Genomic DNA, 20,499 nt, shown 5'->3' on the forward strand with positions numbered 1-20,499 from the left:
TAATGTACACTTATTTCTCTTTGGCACTATTAAAACTACTTATGTATCTAAGATCTATGTTTCTTAATGACTGACATAGTTCCTATAACTGTATTTAACAGGGAAGATAAAGAATCAAAAAGCAGATGGCTTAGGATACCAAACTGTTGGGATAATACATGTCAAGAGATATAAATGAATATTAAACTTTTAAATGATTTCACTACTTTAAAAAAAAAACAACACTTTCCTTCCTACTCAGTCTGAAGAAGTATCAAGTAAAAGGTGGGAGAAGCGGGAACATCTGAGTATGCTTACAACCTTGGACATGACATTCAGAGTCCTAAGAATGACAAAACTTTCTGCATTCAGACATAACACAGTTAGAATCATCACTTTGTGTTGTTAAATTAGTTCAGGTTAAAGTCAGCACACACTGAACAATGGCTAGGGATGCCAAACAGTTTGAAAGCCAACACTGAGATAGTCATGATTTTTATTTCAACAGGCAAATTCTACGAAGGTAAAAAAAAAAATACTCACTCATATAACGGAACGTCTCTTCAGCAAGGACTGGAGAGAGGGCACCAGATGCATGATGCCGCTGGTGTGGAGACTGAGCCCAGTCTTGGTTTTCGTACAGGAAGAGAGAGTCCACTTTTAGTCTATACTGGGGTAGCTGTTCTTCTAGCAGACTGACCAGCTCAACTTCAGGGAGATCTTCATTGGAGCAGACATCTAAAGAGGAGTCCATGTAAATGAATCCAATATATTTCACTTACTAGGCTACAGAGAAAGATCACTGAAATGAGTTTTGCAAAAGTAGAAAAATCAAAGATACATTAGCCAAGATCAGTTTTCCACTGACTTTTATTAATATCTACTGGCACTATAGTTGGTCTTTCTCTGGGTTTGATTTGAGAACTTCTATAGTAAAAATAATACCATAAATATCTAAAACTATATTGCTTAGTGTACATGTTTTTAAAGTTTAAAATAAATTTGGACAGATTTATTATTTCCTCCTTATTAATCTGTTTAGTGCTGGTTAAAAGGGATCTGAACTTGAATAACTTATATGCTTGAGTAAAAGAAGGCAGCACAAAATAACCAGCATAAGATAGTTCTAAAGAAGTAAAACTACATGTTCTTTAGTAACAGAATTTGAATTCTGTGGGAAGAATCTCCAAAATTTGGAAAAATTACATCTTAGTATATTTTCATAAGAGGGAGATATAAAAAAATTAACATACACTGGTTAAATATTAACCATTAATGTTAACATTCCACTGAAGTGTTCCTGCACTGGTACTGGAATAAGTAGTTCATTTTTTTTAAAGATGCGGTACATTTAAAGTCCCAAATACCTTTCACATCCCTACTCACCTGCACTCCTCTAACTACCCTCCCCCACCACATACGTATCTCTGAAGACACCTGGGCCTCTCTGCCTGTGCGTGTTTGTTCCTGGCTTTCTGTCCCAAATAATGCCCTTCATTTAGCACCTCCTAAATATAGCTGTTTACAAGAAAAGGAAAGTTATCCCTTGTAATATGCCTAACATACTAGGACTGAAAATAGAGAAAACACAGGATGTCACACCAACCCTCTCACTTTTTTAAGAGATCTAGTATTTCCTTTGCGGGTTGTATAAAGGAACATGTCCTAACTCTGACAAAGAACAACAAAGTGAAAACATGCCCTAAAAAAGTAACTTTCTGCTACTTGACTTTAACTTAACAATATCAACTGAATAAATCAATTACAAGGATGACGACTATCAAACTACCCTATCTACCTAGAAGGCCATGCTGTGGCTCCATAACCACAAAGATGAGATACATTTAAAACCTTAAATACTGTTCTAAAGAAGCTCTTAGCAAGATTTCTTAAATTCTGAGCCCTAAAACTACGTCAAATTCTATTTCTATGAATTCCATGTGGTAATCCAAATTTTTCCTGCCATAAATATATCTCATACAGGTTGTCACTGTAACACTTGCAGGAAGAGAAGTTGATAAAATACATGCAGAGCTAGAAAGGACTGTTAGGCATTCAATGGTATGATGGAAATGAAGAACAAAAGTAACATTTAAAAAGCTACTATTCCCTAGAAATGCTCTTTTAATAAGGATTAATGAAATTCTATGAAAATTCAAGGCTACAAATTCCCTATTTCTAAAAGGTAATTTAAATAATGAGAATACACAGTTTAGTAGGTTAAACTACGTATCTTTCAGACTAGTACTTCCTTTCACTTCTGTATTTCTGATAATCTACTATTTGTTACTCTCCTGGTTGTCCAATCTTAACAACCCCCTCTCTGCCATTGTATTCTCCAAATGTCTCTTTCACATGAATACTTTAGCCACCTTGCCTCCACTTAGGTTCTAGACCTCCTCTTATTTCTTTTGAATATGGCTTCCAAACTGGTCTGCTCTCATTACACTCAAACTTTCCTCCACATCTTCGTATCTTAATTACACCACTCTCCTCCACAAGGCTATGAGGTCTGAATTTCATCTAGCCAGAGCAGACAAACCTCATGAACTGTTGGGACAATCAGTAACATTCTAGAAGGGTCATGCCTACTGGTAGTAGGGCTAAATTAATGCTAGAACAAAGCATAGCAGGAGTATGGTCTAAGAGTATGATCTAGAGTCCCACATACCAAAGATTAAAAACAAGCTTCAAAAGGATCCACCTTATCAGTAGGTGACTTAAGGATCTGCCAAAGCAAATTTTAAGTCTTCCAAGGAAGACAACCAAATCCAAACATCTAATAATGTAATATCGTGTTCATCTTTCAATAAAAAATTACTAGATACACAAAGAATAAGCAAACTGAAATCCATTAGCAATTAGAGAGTCAACAGAAACAGGCCCAGTAATGACAAAGATGATAAAATTAGTACACATATGCTAATTACTAATATGCTCAAAGATTTAAAAGAAAAACATGACTTGATAAAAAGAGAAGCAGAAGATACTTCTATATTTATAAAACCCCAAACAGAACTAGAGCACACTATCTAAAATAAAAAGTTCACCTGATAACATTAATAAAATTTGACATTCTCCAGAAAAGGAGGACAGTAGACTTGAAGGCACAGCAATGGAAACTATCTAAAATGAAGTACAGAGCGGAAAGACTGGGAAATAAAATGAACAGAGCATCAGGGACTTGTATCCCAAGGTCGAGCAGTTTAACAGACATGCAACTGGAGTCACAGAAGAAGAAAGAGGCAGGAACAGAAAAAATATTTTAAAAAATAGTGGCCAAAATCTTCCAAATTTAATTAAAACTATAAATTCATAGTTAAATAAGCGGAACTACTTCAAACAGAATAAACACAAAGAAAATGCAACAAAAAAATCTTAAAAGCATAGAAGGGAAATAAAAGTCATTACATTTGAAGGAATGAGGCAAAAATGACCCATCGGAACCAATATAAAGCAGATGACAATGGAAGGCCATTAAAGTACATATAAAAGTCAACTTAGAATTCAGTGCCAGTGAAAACACCTTTCAAAAAAGCTGAAGTAAAGACTCTTCCAGACAAGCAAAAAATCACAACCATCTATTGCCAGCTGAACTATAGTATAAAAAATTATTCAGGCAAAAATAATACAAGACAGACACTGATTAATTTATATGAAATTCTAGAAAAAAGCAAATTCTATCTATAGTAACAAAGCAGATTAGTGGTTGCCTCGAGTCAGCAGTAAAGGGTGGAGAATTCTGGGAACGAGACAACTTTTGGGGGTAATAAAGATGTTCTACCATTCGATTGTACTGGGGTTTACATAAGTGTATGTATGTGAAAACCAAAATGTACATATAAAATGAGTGCACTTTAATGAATCGTCATGAAGATATCTCAATAAAGCTAAATTTAAAAAAATGGGAAAACAACCTTTGGATTTAGATAGGTTTCATAATTTTTTTTGAGTTTTAGTAAAGCAGTACTGTGTATCTACTACCTGTTATTTAACATCCCCAACTGGTTATTCAGCAGTACCCCATACTTAAACACATTAATACACTTTCAGCAAACATAAATATCTAAACTAAAGTGAGGTAGGTTTAGAAATAGCTATTTCTAAACAGGTCAAGTTTTGTGGACAATGAGTTTAACCAAAGTTTAGAAAACATTTTGTGTGTTCAGAGTTTTTTTTTATTTAGTCTTGCTAAACAGGACATATAGGTCTTCACCTACATTTGTACACGCCGTGTGTCCTGATTACCCCTTACGTGCCAAGTGTTTTTGTCAGGTGCTTGCAGGGTATACAAGCACAAGCAACTTTGTTCTTGACCTTTGGAGGTAGGAAGACCAATACCATGGTTCCTGCTGACCAAGGAAGCACCCGGTACAAGGAGTCAGACCCAGACAAGGAATGGCACGCAAGGCATATTTTAATAATATGGTAGGAGACTCGGGGATGAAGGAATTAATTAAGTTCTGAGAAGAGGAGGCTGGAAAGGGAAGCCAGGGTTTCATCACAGGGATATTATACACTGGATTAAGGCATTTCAATTACATGCTATAAGTACTTCAATATTTATTAAACTGGACTCACCAGTGATGCTCTCTGAGTCTCTGTGACTGCTGTTCATGAGGTTTTCGTCACCCACTGGTGATGTAAAAATGGCATTCTGGGATTGATTCATGCAGGATCCTTTTTTGCTTTGGTTGAGTAGGACAGCTTTGGTATGAATTAAAGCAAAGGAAATCCATCAAGCCATTCAATAAAAAAATGGATCTGGTTGTATGGATATTTTCTTTTAACCAGATTTTTTTCTGATGAGACAAAAGATATCTGCAGCAATGAGTGCTCTCAGCTCATTATCATACTTTGGACAGTCATAACCTAAAACAAAGAACACATCAAGGGGTTTTGAGAACCAGCATGCTCTTTAATAACAGCAGTCGAATTACCTACCATGTTTGTCATTAAGAAAGCTTCCCTCGTGATGCACACAACATGGTACACTTCAGAATAATTATGCTGGATGAAAGAAGTTAGACAGAAAGAGTATATAGTTTATGATTCCATTTATATAAAATTCTAGCAAATGTAAACTTATCTGTAATGGCAGAAAGCAGATAAGTAGCTGCCTGGGGTTAGGGGAGGGATTACCAAGGGGCAGGGGAAAAGTTTTGAGGATGATGAATATATTCATTATTTTGATTGTGGGGATGATTTCACAAGTGTATTATGTGTCAAAATTTACTAAATTATACACTTGAAGTAGGTGCACTATAATTGTGTCAATTAGAGTCAATAAAGCTATTTCAAAATGTTAAGATAATCGAGTGTTTGAGTTAAAACAATATATTGTGGAACCTATAATAAATGTAGAAGTAAAATGTACTGCACAATAGTACAAAAGAAAAATGGAAATACACTGTTGTAAATCTTTTATATAGCCTGAAAATAGTAACATATTGCTTGAAGGTAAACTGTGACAAGTTTATGTATACTATAAACCCTAAAGCAACCAATAAAATAACTCAAGAATTACAGATAATAAACCAACAAAGGAGATGAAATGGAATAATATAAAACAGTGTTTCTCAACCATGGCACTACTAACATTTTAGGCCAGATAATACACTGTTATATGCTTTGTATGGTATTTACTGTCTGACTCTTTATAGAAAAAGTTCGCCAATCCCTGATCTAGTAGTATTATACTTCAGATATCAAATAACCACCCATCTGAATCCATGATTTCCTACATGCACTTCTTAAACAGGGTTCCCCCTATATCTACATACTTGCAATTAGATCACTACACCTAGAAGAATCCCAGTAAACTAAAGAACAAACTACTTTTTATACCTACATGTATATTTAAAGTTATTTTCAGTTTCTAAGAAAGCATTTTAAAAAATAAGTCAAATTTTCTTGTGAAGAGGAGAGGGGAGGGAAAGAGAAAGGAGGAAGGTGAAGAGGGAGAGGATAAAAGCCAAGTGCCTCTCTTACGGGTCCAAACTGGTTCTTAAACAGAACTGTGGTTGTTAATCATATTTTAACCAAAGACCATTGTGAAAATTTAATGTTAACCTCGAGACCCTCTGTGTGACACTCTGGTTCACACCAGCTGCTGTAATCTTATATTTACATTACCATTGCTATTTTCCTGTGTTTTTATATTTACATATATCACATATGAACACATACATGCACACACACACAAACCCTATATATATTTGAACCATGGACTCCAGATCTTTGCTCTAGAGAATTGCTTCTAGATCAGTTTTGGAGCTTTGTTAATGGTTTCGTCTTAACTCCTGCATACAAGAACAGAGAAAACCAAGCTGAACACAGGCCTAAATCTATGTCCAGAGTCACACAGGAGGAAGCTAGGGCTCTGGGGCAATCTAAGAATCTACCCAACCTGCAGACTATGGAGCAGGTCAGGGATGATTTGGAAATATGTTCTTCCTAGTGACTCTTTAGAACTAAATAAACTCTTTGATTATGCTTTGGTTGAGATCTGAGCTCGATAGGATTAGTCTGGAGTAGCAAAGTGAGTATAGAAAAACGTCTATAACTTGGCATTAGACAAGCCTGAATTTTCATCTTATTTACTGTTTTCTGACTCTAAGTACATTATTTAACAGTTCTTCATTGTCAAGATAGGAGCTATAATTAGGTACTTACTCTTTATAGGGAGGATCAGGCATGAGGACTAAAATGCTCGTTCCCTTCAGTTTCCCCATTTCACTTGGGCCTGAAGGAGATGAAGTGTTCAGCCTAATATTTAAGTTTCTGACTCAACAGCCAACTCTAAGCCCAAAATGGCTACCCTGGTTGAGTACAGAACAGATATAGTCTAAAGATTACGTCTGAATAATCTTCATAAACAGATAAGAACTGAAAAGCTGTGTCATTAATGATGAGACAAGTGCCATAAAGTGGGACTACTGAGGGAGATTATTACTGAAGCTTATTTCTTCATGAGTCTGGCAAGGACTGCTGATAATAAAATTCTTAGCTGTAACTGGTACCACTATCCATAGCACAGTGGCGGTATTAGTGTCCTGTTGCTACTGCAACAAATTACCACAGGTTTAGTGGCTAAGAACAACCCAAATTTATTACCATACACTTCTGGGTGTCAAAGGATGAAATGATTTCAATGGACCAAAATCAAGGTATTGGCAGGGCTGTGCTTTCTCCAGAGGCTCAAGAAGCCCCTCCTCCATTTTCGAAGCCAACAGCACAACATCTTTAAATCTCTCTTTCTGTTTCTGCACCTTCTGCCAAATCTCCCTTTATCTCTCTCTTCTAAGGACAAATGTGATTACATTTAAGGCCTGATGGTATAATCCAGGATAATCTCCCCATCTCCAAAATCCTTAATTTAGCCTCTTTCGTAAAATCCCTTTTATCACATAAGTAATAGTTACAGGTTCAGGGGATGGGATCTAGGTATCTTTGAGGACCATTATTCACCCTACCACAGTGGTTAAGAACACAGATTCTGGAACTAGACTGCTAATATCTGAACCCCATCTTCACCACTTACTAGTTGTATGACCTTGGACAAATTACTTAACCTTGTTTCTTCATCTGTAAAATGGATCTAATAATGAGGTCAACCTTATGAGGTTGCTATGGAGATTAAGTGAGTTGAAAGAGGAAAATAATAGCACCTACCTCAGAGGGTCCATCAGGGAATTACATCAGTTAATACATGTGAAGCTCTTAAAACAACACTTTAGAAACAGTAAATATTATGCAAATATTACTTATTTCTGTTACTTCCAGTTAGCACTATTTCATTGTCAGTATTGTTATTGTACTTTACACAAGGTTAAGCACAATGCAAACCCTACCCTTGACTCCTTCATGGAAGCTTCCCTCCACATCAGAAGTCCCATTTACTTCCTGCCCTCTAACAAGTGATACTTAGCGCTATTAATCATTTTTGTTCTACTTCTCTGATACCTGAATAAAGAGAAAGCATGAAGAATCAGAATATTAAATGTAGCAGAAACTAAACTCTGGCAAGCCAAATACATTTTCAGTGTCTTTCTTACTCTGTATACATATATTCTAAGTACTTCTTTGAGTACCATCTACTTTCTATGCTGGATCTCTAGTCACTCTTTTTAGGAACAACTTTGCTGCTTTTTTATAAAACATTCAGTCAAGCATGCATTATTAACAAGAAGCCAGCTTTTGTAACTTGCATACATTTAGGAGAAAATGAAGTAAAACAGCCAAGTGACTTATTTTAATAAGAATAAGACTTTAAAAAGAACAACCAAGACGTGACATTGATATAAATATTGCTGGCAGAAAACAACATGGCAAATAACTTAGTTTAGCCTAGCCATGGAAACTAATGGTCAACAGTGAGGGCCTAAATATAGGCTCTGTGCCTTAAAAAAATCTTGCTACTTCCTCAACACATCCTGGTCAAAATAGCCTTCAAGAAAGACTAAAATAACTCAGGGAAACTTGACAGGGGTGCAGGTGTACAATAAAATTAAAGTTTATTGCACAAATAATACTTTAGGAATTAATTTAAAATACATGTTGGCTGCTGATCACGATATACAAGTAGGAACAGTGCCAATCACCAACTCCAGCAGCAGCCTTTTTAGGCAGTGGCAGCCCTAATCCACACAAAAAATAAATTGTGTAATTTAAAAAATAAATGTACATTGTCCCTACATTAAATAATAAATTTTTACAGAGACGCACTAATTTTAATGTATCTGGCTACATCAAAGTTATACTAAATACATAAAATTTTAAAAAAACACACAATAATTTTAAAACCAGACACTGAACCACAGAAGACTACATGATGGCTTCAGTGTTAAGAGCTGAAAAGAAAGAAAAGTGGGGAGAAACCACCAACAAAATCCACCCTGGAGAGTGAGCGGCAGACCTGACAAAGGCCGAGACCAAACACCGACCCCAAGCCCAGGCGGGCCAACGTGCCGCAGTACGCCACACTGGCTACACTGAGCACAGCTATTCTACCAGCAACCGTGAAGTTCGTCCCGAGGAAACAGGATTTCTGCCCAGCAAATATTTTGTCTCTCTTTATTTAGTGCCATTCAATGTAAAGATCAGTAAGGTTTTCAGAATATGAAACATATGGAGGCAGTTCTACTTACAAACAGGTTGGATTCCAAAGGCAGCAAAATCCACTAGTTTAAAAGCCCAAACTGTGAGTGAAATTTAGCCTCAGAGGGTCCGTGTTTCCTCCTGATATTTTGGACATTAAAAATATTGCCCTGCTATGTTTAAAATGAACTTTTGCTGAGGTAGGCAACCCCTCCCTGCCATAATCTCTACCAATAGGAGAAGGGAGGGAACCTGGCAGCTAAGGAATCCACATCTGCAGATTAGAAAAGGCCTGGACCCATGGTGCCAACTGTGGTTTTTGATAAATTCCCACAGCCGCACTTCCATTCACCATGCTTAGCTGTTAAGCTCCTGAATGCCTAATTTTAACCTTCACCTTTGACTAAAAAGATATCCCCACTTTAATAATGATCCTCTGCCAAGACCATTTCAGACATTTGCGTGCCTTCATCCTTGGCCAATTGTAGATTGCACAGATACATTTTTTTTTCACACACTGTGGAACTGTTTTTCATAATCATTCTTATTGTCCAATCATTTATTTAATATGTGTCATTTTCTCACCTTCACTTTTTACACTATTTCTACTTTTATAGGAATCAATTTATCATAGCCCTGCTTTTAGAGAAAAAAGTAAGTTTTGTAATACCTATAAAATACCTCAGAGCTATACACATGTAAAACAAACATACCATCAATAACAGTAATGGCTGAGTTGAAAATGACCATTTGTTGGTGAATGGTCATTTAGCAGAGCTGAATCCCTTGGTCTGGAGCATCCTTTGTTCTTATCCAAAAAGTTCATAAATTACTACCCTTCCACACTGTTAACAGCTCTAGCTCTCAAAGAGCACATGCTCTCATAAAAAGTATGCTATATATCTCATCTGGGGCTGCCTCCTAGCAATAATTCAGGAGTTCTAACAATTATTCTTACCTAAAGTAACCCTTTCGTGGCACTAACTACTTACTGGTCTTAGAGAAAGTCACAAAAATTTCCCCAAACAAAAAGCCCACGGTGGGAATGCAGGCCAGTGCACCCATTCAAAGAAACCATTGGAAACTATGCAGTCAAATTAGGTACATGTGTACCCGAAGACCCAACAACTGTACTTCTGAGTATATGTACCCCGAAGAAATTCTCATATCAGCCCACGAACAGACATTTCTGAGATTATCACCTGGATTTTTGTTTGTGATAAGTGAGGGCCTACTCCCTGGAGAGTTGATAGGCAAAATGAGCAACATAGCACAAAGACAGTCCTAAGGGAATAACACGAGAAGCAAATAAGAAAGATACCACAATGCCATTTATATAAATTCAATTTTTGTGTGTTATATTTGTAGACATATGAAAATGCTTGTCTTAGGGGGAAGGAAGTGAGGAGGAATTTGGAGCAAAGTATGGTGATAAAAGGGAAATTTTAAAAACCTATGGAAATTCACTGTTTTCTTTTTTTAGCAGCTATGTATTATATAATTATTGCATCTCTTCAATCCTTAAAGTCTGATCACCAACTTGGATACAGAAATATTTGCTGGAGACAATCTATGAAGAACTAGCAATCTCAGCAATGCAAACTATGTAGACACAGTTCCTGACAATTTCTTAAAAAGCCATGTTGCTTTACATTACTACCTAGCTCCTCTAGAGCAGTATACTTAGATTTCAACTACGGAAATGGTAAAAAAAACAAACAAACAAAAAAAACAAGTGAGATGAAGCTTCAATGTTGATATTTTCAGGTGTTTGGTTATCTCATAAAAGCTTTGAAGGGAAAATGTTTAAGTTAAAAAATTACAAAAGTTTAAAAGTGGTGTATAATAAACAACATGCTCAACTGGAAATTTTCATTCAATTTCTCTCTTTCTCTTTAAAACACACAAACACATGCATGTATGCACCTTTGATTCTCATTATAAATAAGGTAATATGTTCATTATAAAAATTGAGGCAGTATAATATGGCAGATAAATATGAAGCACAAATGAAAGCCAGTTGTAATTTTTTACCAGATGTCACTGGGAAGCAGAATATTAACACAGTGTTTATCAGCCTATTCACTTATCCTTCCGTGTCAAGTTATTATCAATATGTGCCATCAATGTGCATACAGCACATTATTATGTGCTATAATATTTAGAATATACAATTATATAATCACTGATAGTTTCCTTTAGAGACTTTATAAAAATGAACAGGTTATTCATTCACTTTAAAACTCAAGAATCAATAACAAGGGCCAGTAAACTTTTTTGTAAAAAGGCAAGTAGTAAATATTTTAGGTTTTGCAGCCATATAAGGCTTCTGTTGCCTTTTTTCCCCAACCCTTTAAAAATGTAAAAAACATTCTTAACTAACAGAACTGGCTAGATTTGGCCCACCTACAGTTTCTTGACCTCTGGTCTATACCCTAAATCAAGGATGTCAAATTCATTTTCACCAGGGGGCCACATCAGCCTCCTTGCCTTCAAAGGGCCGGATGTAATTTTAGGACTGTATAAATGTAACTACTCCTTCACTAGAGGCAAGGAGCTCACTGGGTAGAGACAAGGTACAGGCCAGATAAAGCAAGGTAGAGGGCTGGATTTGTCCCGAGGGCCTTCTGTTTAGGGCTTGTGCCCCAAATCATGGTATTTTTGCATCACAGAATAAGACTACAACAATATTAAACTCTTACAGAAAATACCACAAATAGCCAAATAAGAAATAGCAACATCTTTTCAAAACTACTTCTAGACAGGAATTCCATCTTTTGCGTTTCAAACTTGTTTCTAGAAAAGATCATGACTGGCTTAGCAATATGAAAATCAAAGCACATTATTATTTGGCAGTCAAAATAATTTAGTGATGCCACATAATATAGTTTAGTCAAAGAAACAGAATAGAAAATAGTTCAAAAATACTAAATGCAAACCTCAAAAGGGTAGTAGACTTCAGCCTCACATTCACAAAATAGTCTTGATTTATTTCACTAAGAGAAAGAGCAGCTTGATACTTAAACCCTATCCGAAATTCTGTATCCTTTTAAGAGAGCACTATCTCCTCCGAACCATCTGGCAAAAAGGTTACAAAGTGTTATAAAGTATATTCAATCCTGACATTGCACACGCTTTTAAGATAGGGTTTTCCTGTAACTTCTAAAGAATGGAGACTGAGTTTAATATGAACTATTTAAATATATGTATGAAAGCTTGATAAATGAAGAAAATAGTTACTTAAAGGATTATCATAATCAAGTTATATCAAATAAGGTGCACATTTCATCATCTTAATATAGGACAACAGAGCTCCCCTGAGGAAAGAAATGTTTTTGTTTAGGAAAATACATGGAAAACCCACTTATGGTGGAATGTGAGGCCTGTAGCATCAAAAGAAAAGCCCAAATCCTCTGCATCAGACTAGGGAAGTCATTGTTTGTCTCTGGAGAGGGAGAGAGAGAAGGGAAGAAAAAGAAGTCCCATCCAGATGGCAATAGCTCAGAGGCCACAAGAACACCAGGAATTTGCAGAAATCTTAGGGAGGGTTTTGGCTTCCTTGTAACATGAAACTAACTGAAGGTTTAAGACAACTTTTTAGTATTTAAAGTCTGGACACTCAGCTGACTTTTGGGTTACTGACATATTAAAATATCTGCTCACAGGAGCAGCTGCTATCAATAATTTATATTCCAAGATATTAACAAAATCATCATAACTATTATATTTTAAAATATTTTTAAACATAGATAATTGTACTGCAATAACAATTTAAATAAAATTGAAAAACAAACTAAAAAAAAAGAATAGTAATCATCCATACAGGCTCTTTTGAGTCTGTTTTGCTAGAAATTTTCATGAGGAAAAAAATAAAATAAACTAAACATAGAAAATTATGCCCTTTTAACTGAAGTACTGTATAAAAAAGAGGGTAGACAATTACATGTCTTCAAAAATGAGTAATGCAGAGTACATGGCATTATAGAGTCTGTGGATTTTCTGCTCTCTTAACCAAAAATGGGGAGGAGCGTGTCTTGAGCAGAGGCATTTTATACAATAGATTCTGTGGGTACTGAAGTATGTACTATACTTCTAGGATCAAAAAATTCTTTCCCACCAAATTAGAAGGCACTTTTTCACTGTTGACTGAAATTTAGGTAGTAAATTAAATCAAGAGACACCATCACCTAAAAACTACAAAACTTCATAGATTAAGAAATAAACTGGGAGGGGGGTATAAAGGGGCTAAATGGCAATGGGAAAAAAAGGACATAAACTGAACAGATGTAATTATGCTGGCCGATTTAAGATTACTGTGTAATCTGCTCTTCAGGATTTATCTTCAAATCAAATAGTTAAGAAGACCCCTTGAAGCAGCACTTTCACATACCAGTAAGTACAAATTTTATAAACAAATATTTTAACAGGTAGAAAGTCTGTATCTTCATTTCTTTTTGTTACATTTAACAATCAAGTGTAAACATGCTTTTGCTGGCTTATGAGGATGCTAAACCTTTGTTATTTTAAATTTATAATACTTAAAGTCTTCAGAAGTAGAAGTTTCCAAAAGGTGCCAAAAGAAAACTGTAAGCAATATAGCTCTTCAGATCAACAAAGTAATCAGTGGCACCAGCACATGCAATCTTAAATGACCAGGAACAGGGTGTAACTCTAAATGGGAGCAAGTGATGTCAGGGTCGAATGTTTATTATATAAACATATTTATAAACACATATAATTCTAAAATGACTCTAGAACTCTGTATATCTAAGATATGTAACCATTTTAGTAATATAATTTTACTGGGCAAAAAAAAAGTGTTCAAATTATATTATGGTTGAGACATAAAACTCATTATTTTCCAAACCAGTTGTCACAATCAATTCCACGACTTCATGATAAAGTTGCCTTTTGAGGGAGAATTGCCATGTAATGAATGATTTTGGTTTGCCAGTGAAATTCAGGAACCAAATAAGAACATAAAAATGTTGAAATATGGGTGTTGGCTACCTGCTATTTAGGAGACGATTAAGATTCTTAAATAAGCTTGATGGGTCCGATAACTAGGTGGCTGATGAAACTTAAGAATCTACTCTAATTTTAATAGCTGGTATCCCCTGTTCTTTAGGATTTTATCATGGGCCCTCTTCTTTTTCAGAAATCTCACTTACTTCAAAGGCCTTATTTTCCAATTATATGATAATTACTCCCAAAATCTCTATCTTCAGTCCAAATTGGCATTTTCTGACTTTAAAATGGAACTCTCGATATCAACTTACAATTAATACCATAAATTTACCACATTCTAAACTGAACTCATTATCCTCTAATGAAATGTTTTTTTTCTTTACTAATTAGCTAATATCTATCATCAGTTCACCTGATCAGCAGAGCTAAAAACCTTAACCATCTTTCTTCTCCTCAATCCCTGCATTCCATGTAGTTACCAGTTACTGTCAATGTATTTTCCAAGCCTCATGCTATGGCCTTAACCAAGCCCTCCTCACTGTCCCTGGCTACTGCGACAGCTTCCCACCTCAGCCCTCATTCTCACTCTAAGCTACAGTGGTTCTTGGAATGCATACTGCTGACTCAGCCACCCTTCCCCATCCCCTTAGCTTCAAATGTCCTACACACACGGGAAAATACCTTCTGGTAACTTGGTTTCTCACGCACGTTTTCCTATAAGGGAAAAATATACTAACCATGGGAACCAAAACATGTGGTCCATCTGACAGTTCTGCTGTATTTTAAGGGCAGGCACTCTGGCCTATTTATCATTCTTTAGTGAATTTAATTATTGTATCAAGCGAGTACCCAGAGAAAACTTCAGTTTCTAGACCTGAACAACTGAAGAGAGACCACTGCCCTGTGAAACTTTTCCTGAGTTCTTTTGACACTGAGAGCAAAAACGGAAACCTCTTTGTTAAATTCATGACTTTACAGTATGCCCAATAAAACTATTAGCATTACAAAGTTTTCCGAGACTGGCTTACAACTGATAGGAAGGACAGAAGAGCACTATGGGGAGAGACTGAGAGTGTGGGGGACTGGAAATGTCTGTGGTTTGAAAAAGTCTCAGAGATAATTCTAAAACAATCCTATCTCCCCAATCCATTTTGTAAAAATCACACACTGATTACTGAAAGAGGATAAAAAAGGCAAATAAGCCCTCAATTTGTTTTTTTAAATGTTTTATTTATTTATTTTTAGATAGAGGAAGAGAGGGAGAAAGAGGGGGAGAGAAACATCAATTTGAGAGCAAATCTGCAACCTAGGCATGTGCCCTGACTGGGAATCGAACCAGCAGCCTTTAGCTTTGTGGGATGACACCCAACAAACTGAGCCACACCAGTCAGGGTGCCCCCCATTTTTTTCTCATGTGGCTTATATTAATGTTTTCTTTTAGAAAAAATGAGTCATCTGATCTCAAAGTTGGCTCTATTTACAATGAAGCAGAGTGATCTGTGTTTTTGTTTAGTTTCTTTAGTAAGACAATTCCAAATCTGAGTTTGACTTTGCCATTAAATGAGAATAATGGGGAAAAAAGTTTAAGTTGTTGAACTATGTACTTTAGGAACAGTTGTACAATCTCAGAGATATTTTAGCTGGCTTCCAGTTTCTTACTTTATTCCTTCAGACAGAGACTGCTCTTTCTTAACCAACAAACTTCTCTTTGTTTTGATTTATTTTCACAACAGTATTGAGAAAATACTGATAATATAGATGTATTACTGTAAATGGGGAATAATCCTGTCTCTTGTTCTCAGCTGCTAGATATAAGTGGAATACAGATCAAAACAAATTTTTGTTGCAATAAATTAAGTCCACCTATATCATAGTATCTTGCAAATGTCATATATTCAATAAATATCTGCTAAATGAATACATCCATCAGTAGGTTACATCCTTGCAATTTCTAGTAGAGACAAAAACAAGACTACATGAGAAACTTGATTGCTAGAGCATTTGAAAATTGAAGGCTTTCTTAGCCCAATTTACAAAAATCTATACAGGCCTCTCATGGGTTTCAGTAAGAGATGTGAGTGTATGTACAGGGCTCTACCAATTCAGCTCATCAGTGACAATGAAGATGCAAACATTCTCTGGGAAGATGTTTCTGAAAATACTGTGGCAAAATCCACCAAATCTTTAATTCCCGCCCTTGCCCCCCATTTTCTTATTTGAAAAAAATTGGTAGTAAGATGTTTCTCTACTAAAGTTAAGACATGGTAATGACAAAAGTCCAACAAACTGCTGGGAAGAGGGGTAGAGTCCTGAGATAGAAAAGACTGACTGAAGTTGATGACTCAAGGTCATTATGATGACTAAGCAATTACTATATAATATAGTGACTACAGTAGTATCCTCCAAGATTATAAGATTTTAAAGAGCTCCTTTTCCCTACACTAAATCGTCTCAAATTACTATTCTTTTTTTTTGAGATTTTAAGTCCACTTCTAATTTTGTTTTCTGCCTCACTGTGAGGCAATCACCCATTACACTTTACTATTGCCAGTGTGCCCCTCCCCTTTCTAGTCTGCTGTTAGCTGAGAAACCAGATAAGCAGGTTATCAGAGAGTCCAGAAGGTGTCTGCTTGAGACTGAACCTTAGGATCTATTTTTCTGACCCTTGGCTGGTTCCTCAAGTACCTTTCTTTCATGCCTCCAGCACTAGGGATTTAGCTGGCTTGCTTCTCTTCTTTGGCACTGCTGCCAAGTGCTTTTCTCAGCTGGTGATCTCCCCCCTAGGCTGGTTATGAATACACTTTGTCCTTTCTTCACTGTCTCCCAAGAGAAGTGTTAAGTCCTCCTCTTTTGTGGGACTTTAACTGTTAATTGTTATAGAGAAATATAGAGTACATTACAAACATGGAAAAAATTAAGAAACCTTAAAATTTTTCATGTGATTTTGTTCCTCAATCAGTGTTTACAGACTCCCCTCCTGAATGCTCCCAGAATGATGACGTGCTCACTGTCTTCCTCACTACACTGTGAGCTCCTTGAATGAAGGTATCTTATTTTTTTATGCCCCAAACTTAAAGACAGCTGAGTAGGCCAGCAATACCTTCTTAACTACAAAATTAGTGATTTAAAATGTCAATACATGGAATTATAGAATAATTTTAAAAACAAAATTGCTTATTAATACATTTCAGTCCAACATCAACTAAATGAATTGCCTTGAAAAACAAAATCTTAAGGTAAAAGTGAACATTTGAAAGAAAATGTTGTTTCTGCTTTACGAAAAACTGTATGAGTTTGCTGTTAAAGTGTGATTTATCATTTTTACAGCAATAACATGAGATCCACTTTTTCCTGTAATAACTAAAAAGAAGTGGTGGTCAATTTCATAGGAGAGCTACAAATGAATTTTTGGCTCACAGCTTAGTTTTATCATGTCTGCCACTAAGAGCATTTGAAGCTGTTTATGAATTGCATTTAAAATTAAGTCCCACATCAAATAAGAAATGAGCAAATATCTACTTAAAAAACTCACAATGGCTTATATAAGTCTCTTTTGCAGTCTTTTGATTTTTGTGACTAAAAATAAAACAGTGATTAGACTACTACTAGCTAAAAAGATGAGAATAATGGAAGAAAAGTTTAAGTTGTTGAATCACGTGCTTTAGGAACAGTTGTACAATCTCAGAGACGTTTTAGCTGGCTTCCAGTCTCTTCCTTTATTCCTTCGGACAGAGACTGCTCTTTCTTAACCAACAAACTTCTCTTTGTTTTGATTTATACCACTGGCCTGAATAACCCCAAAGCACCACACACAACATGCCCGTGACTGAAAGCAATAAAACAGAAAGCAGAGCTTTCGGTGCTTGGACCCCAAACCTGTACCTTATATAAGTGATGAATTTTTAAGTCCAATTTCTAAATTGACAAGCATTTGAAATATGAAGAGGTAGTTAAGTTCTCCTGAAAAGGTCACAGAACCACCTGAATGGGACTGTTGCAAACTCAGCCATCAACCGGGGCCTCACACCACAGGCATGCCCCCCACTGTCCTCTTAAATGTCCTTTTCTGAGACAACTCCATACCATGCCATTCTTGCTCATCTCTGAACCTCTGTTCTCTATTCCATTTACTCTCATTCCTCCCATCAATAAATCCACAACATCTATAGCTAGTCTTCTCTCCGAACTCTGAGAATTAATTACAAACATAATCTCAATCTTGCACTTGCAGGCTTATTGATGGGAGTGCAAATTAACAATCCTCTTAGAAGACGGGTGGATGGAAGACAGAGGGGGAAGAGAAACTTAGTTTTCATAATATACCTTTCAATTTTTCTACCACATGTATATGTCCGCCCAGTTAAAAAAATAATGAAATATGTGATAATACTTAAAAGTCTCTATTCCTGCCTTTTCTAAACCTTGCTCCACTGGTTATCCCTTATCCTCCCCCTGCTTCAACCTTTCCCATGGCTTATTATCAGGTTCAAAATCTTCCATTTCATTAAAAATAGATAATAAAATCTCAAAAAGCTCCATTCCTCAAGAAGGCTCCCCCTCTAACTACTGCCCTCTGTTCTCTGCCATGCTTCTTTAAAGCTTATTTACGCTCACTCTCTTTTCCCCATCCCTCATTTGTACCTCGACTCCGTGACGACAATCTCAATCTTCCCGAAACCACTTTCCCTTTAGTCACCAGTGGCTCCTCCTAACCAAGCCAATAATACCTTCTTGGTCATTATCTTATGGCATCTCTGGCCCATTATTATTGACGACTCCCTACTTCAACTTTCCTGCTGTGGCTCTCTTACAATGAATGCTTTCTCAAATCCCTTCATTGGATCACCAAGTTCCCTCCCCTTGATCTGTAATGTCGGTGTTTCCCAGAGTTCCAATTGCAACCACAGTCTTCATTGTTCCTGTTTCTTATTTACCTTTCTGCAAACCAGCCATTGCCACAGATTAAACTACTTCTTATCACTCCCAGTCTGGCTCTAGAGCAGCCTTCTTCCTAAGCGCCACAGATTTCCCACAGGCTGATTATGACCCCCTAAACTGACCCATTGAACAGTAGATGCCTGCTTTCTCTCACCTTGCTACATCCAGCCTATTACCAAATTCTCTGTGGGCAAATGCCAGTATATATCTCAAATTTACCCACTTCTCTTCAAACCCTCTTCTACCATCCTAATTCAAGCCATCGTCATCTCTTAGACTATGAACCACCTCCTAACAGGACTTCATGTTAATCTCTTATTCCTCTCTATTCTCCATAAGGTGACAAGAATCATGTTTTTGAAACTAAGCTCCTTTTAAAAAGTTAATCAAGTGTTCCCATAAAACCTTGAATAAAATCCACACTTCAAATCAGTCTACAAGGTCTGGCCTAGTCTGGTCTCTGACTACTCATCCTTCTTGCAACACTCTCCTCCTTGCTCGGCCACAAAGACACAGATCTTTTGTCATTCCTTTTTTTTTTTTTTTTTAACATTTCTTTATTGTTGTTTAAGTACAGTTTTCTCTCTTTTCCCCCCAAACTTCCCCACCACCCCAGCCCTCCCTACCTCCTTCCCTTGTTTCCACCCCCCCCCCCCTTGTTATTGTTCATGTGTCTTTTATAATTGTTTTACTTTCTCATCACACTCTGTTATCTCTGGGCCTTGGTAACTGTTTACTGTATCTGGAATACTCTTCCTTCCTGTTCTTTACATGGTAATTACTTCTTACCCTTCAGGTCTCAGTTGAAAAGTCATCGTAAGGGAGAAGTTACCAGTCTTCTGTAGTCTCTTCTGTAGGCTCTAAAGTAGCCTCTTCTGCCATCTTAACTTTCTAACTCAGAATCTAATTTGTTTCTGTTACAACATATACTACAATTTATTTCCAGGAAGGAAGGGGGAAAATGCTCTCTTTTTCCTTTCCTTCTCCTTGCTGATCAGAATGGCAATGTACTGGCAGGAGCTCAAGCAACTCAATAAATATTTGTTGTTGAACTATCAATTGAACCGGTGGGCAAATTCTTTCACCATTAACATGCATAATTTATCAACTCCATTGTTACACAACATGGTGTAACACCATTAAGCCCTACTTTATTTGAGCCATTCCTTCCTTCTTTGTGACTTGTCAGAAAACTTTCTGAAGAGAAAAAACTCAAAGTATGGCAACCACCAACAGAGATATATAGGTAAGTTTCAAAGACCTCAATGATCTTTACAACATGAATTAGTTCCACCTCTATACCACGAGTAGACTTTGATGCTCATTTTCTATGCATGAATAAACCACAATAAAGAGTAATCAAATAGGACATGCCCACAGTTACTTGAGTCCATAGTAATAAAATCAGAACATTACATATTAAGAAGTCAGTTATAAAAATTTTCAATAAAATGACCTCAATTAACAACCGGTCAATCAGCTCTTTATTGGACAGCTTTCAATGCCTCTTGAATT

The 20,499-nt window shown here is 36.4% G+C and overlaps 1 protein-coding gene across 2 annotated transcripts in view; it reads right to left on the reverse strand.

Moving 5' to 3' along the window:
* The window catches only part of TRAK2 (trafficking kinesin protein 2), a 57,884-nt gene that overhangs the window by 31,556 nt on the left and 5,829 nt on the right, over positions 1 to 20,499 (reverse strand). The window contains exons 2-3 of one of the 2 annotated variants that reach the window (XM_045847577.1): positions 4,561 to 4,851; positions 523 to 765 (exon numbers count right to left, since the gene is read on the reverse strand). In XM_045847577.1, the coding sequence (XP_045703533.1) occupies positions 523 to 733 (211 nt within the window). In that variant the 5' untranslated portion in view covers positions 734 to 765; positions 4,561 to 4,851. The remainder of the gene's footprint in view (positions 1 to 522; positions 766 to 4,560; positions 4,852 to 20,499) is intronic. The other variant, XM_045847576.1, reaches the window with a different exon arrangement.

The sequence above is a fragment of the Phyllostomus hastatus genome, unplaced genomic scaffold, assembly GCF_019186645.2.
Source record: "Phyllostomus hastatus isolate PE091 unplaced genomic scaffold, TTU_PhHast_1.1 phas_contig_57, whole genome shotgun sequence".
NCBI classification, from domain to species: Eukaryota; Metazoa; Chordata; class Mammalia; order Chiroptera; family Phyllostomidae; genus Phyllostomus; species Phyllostomus hastatus.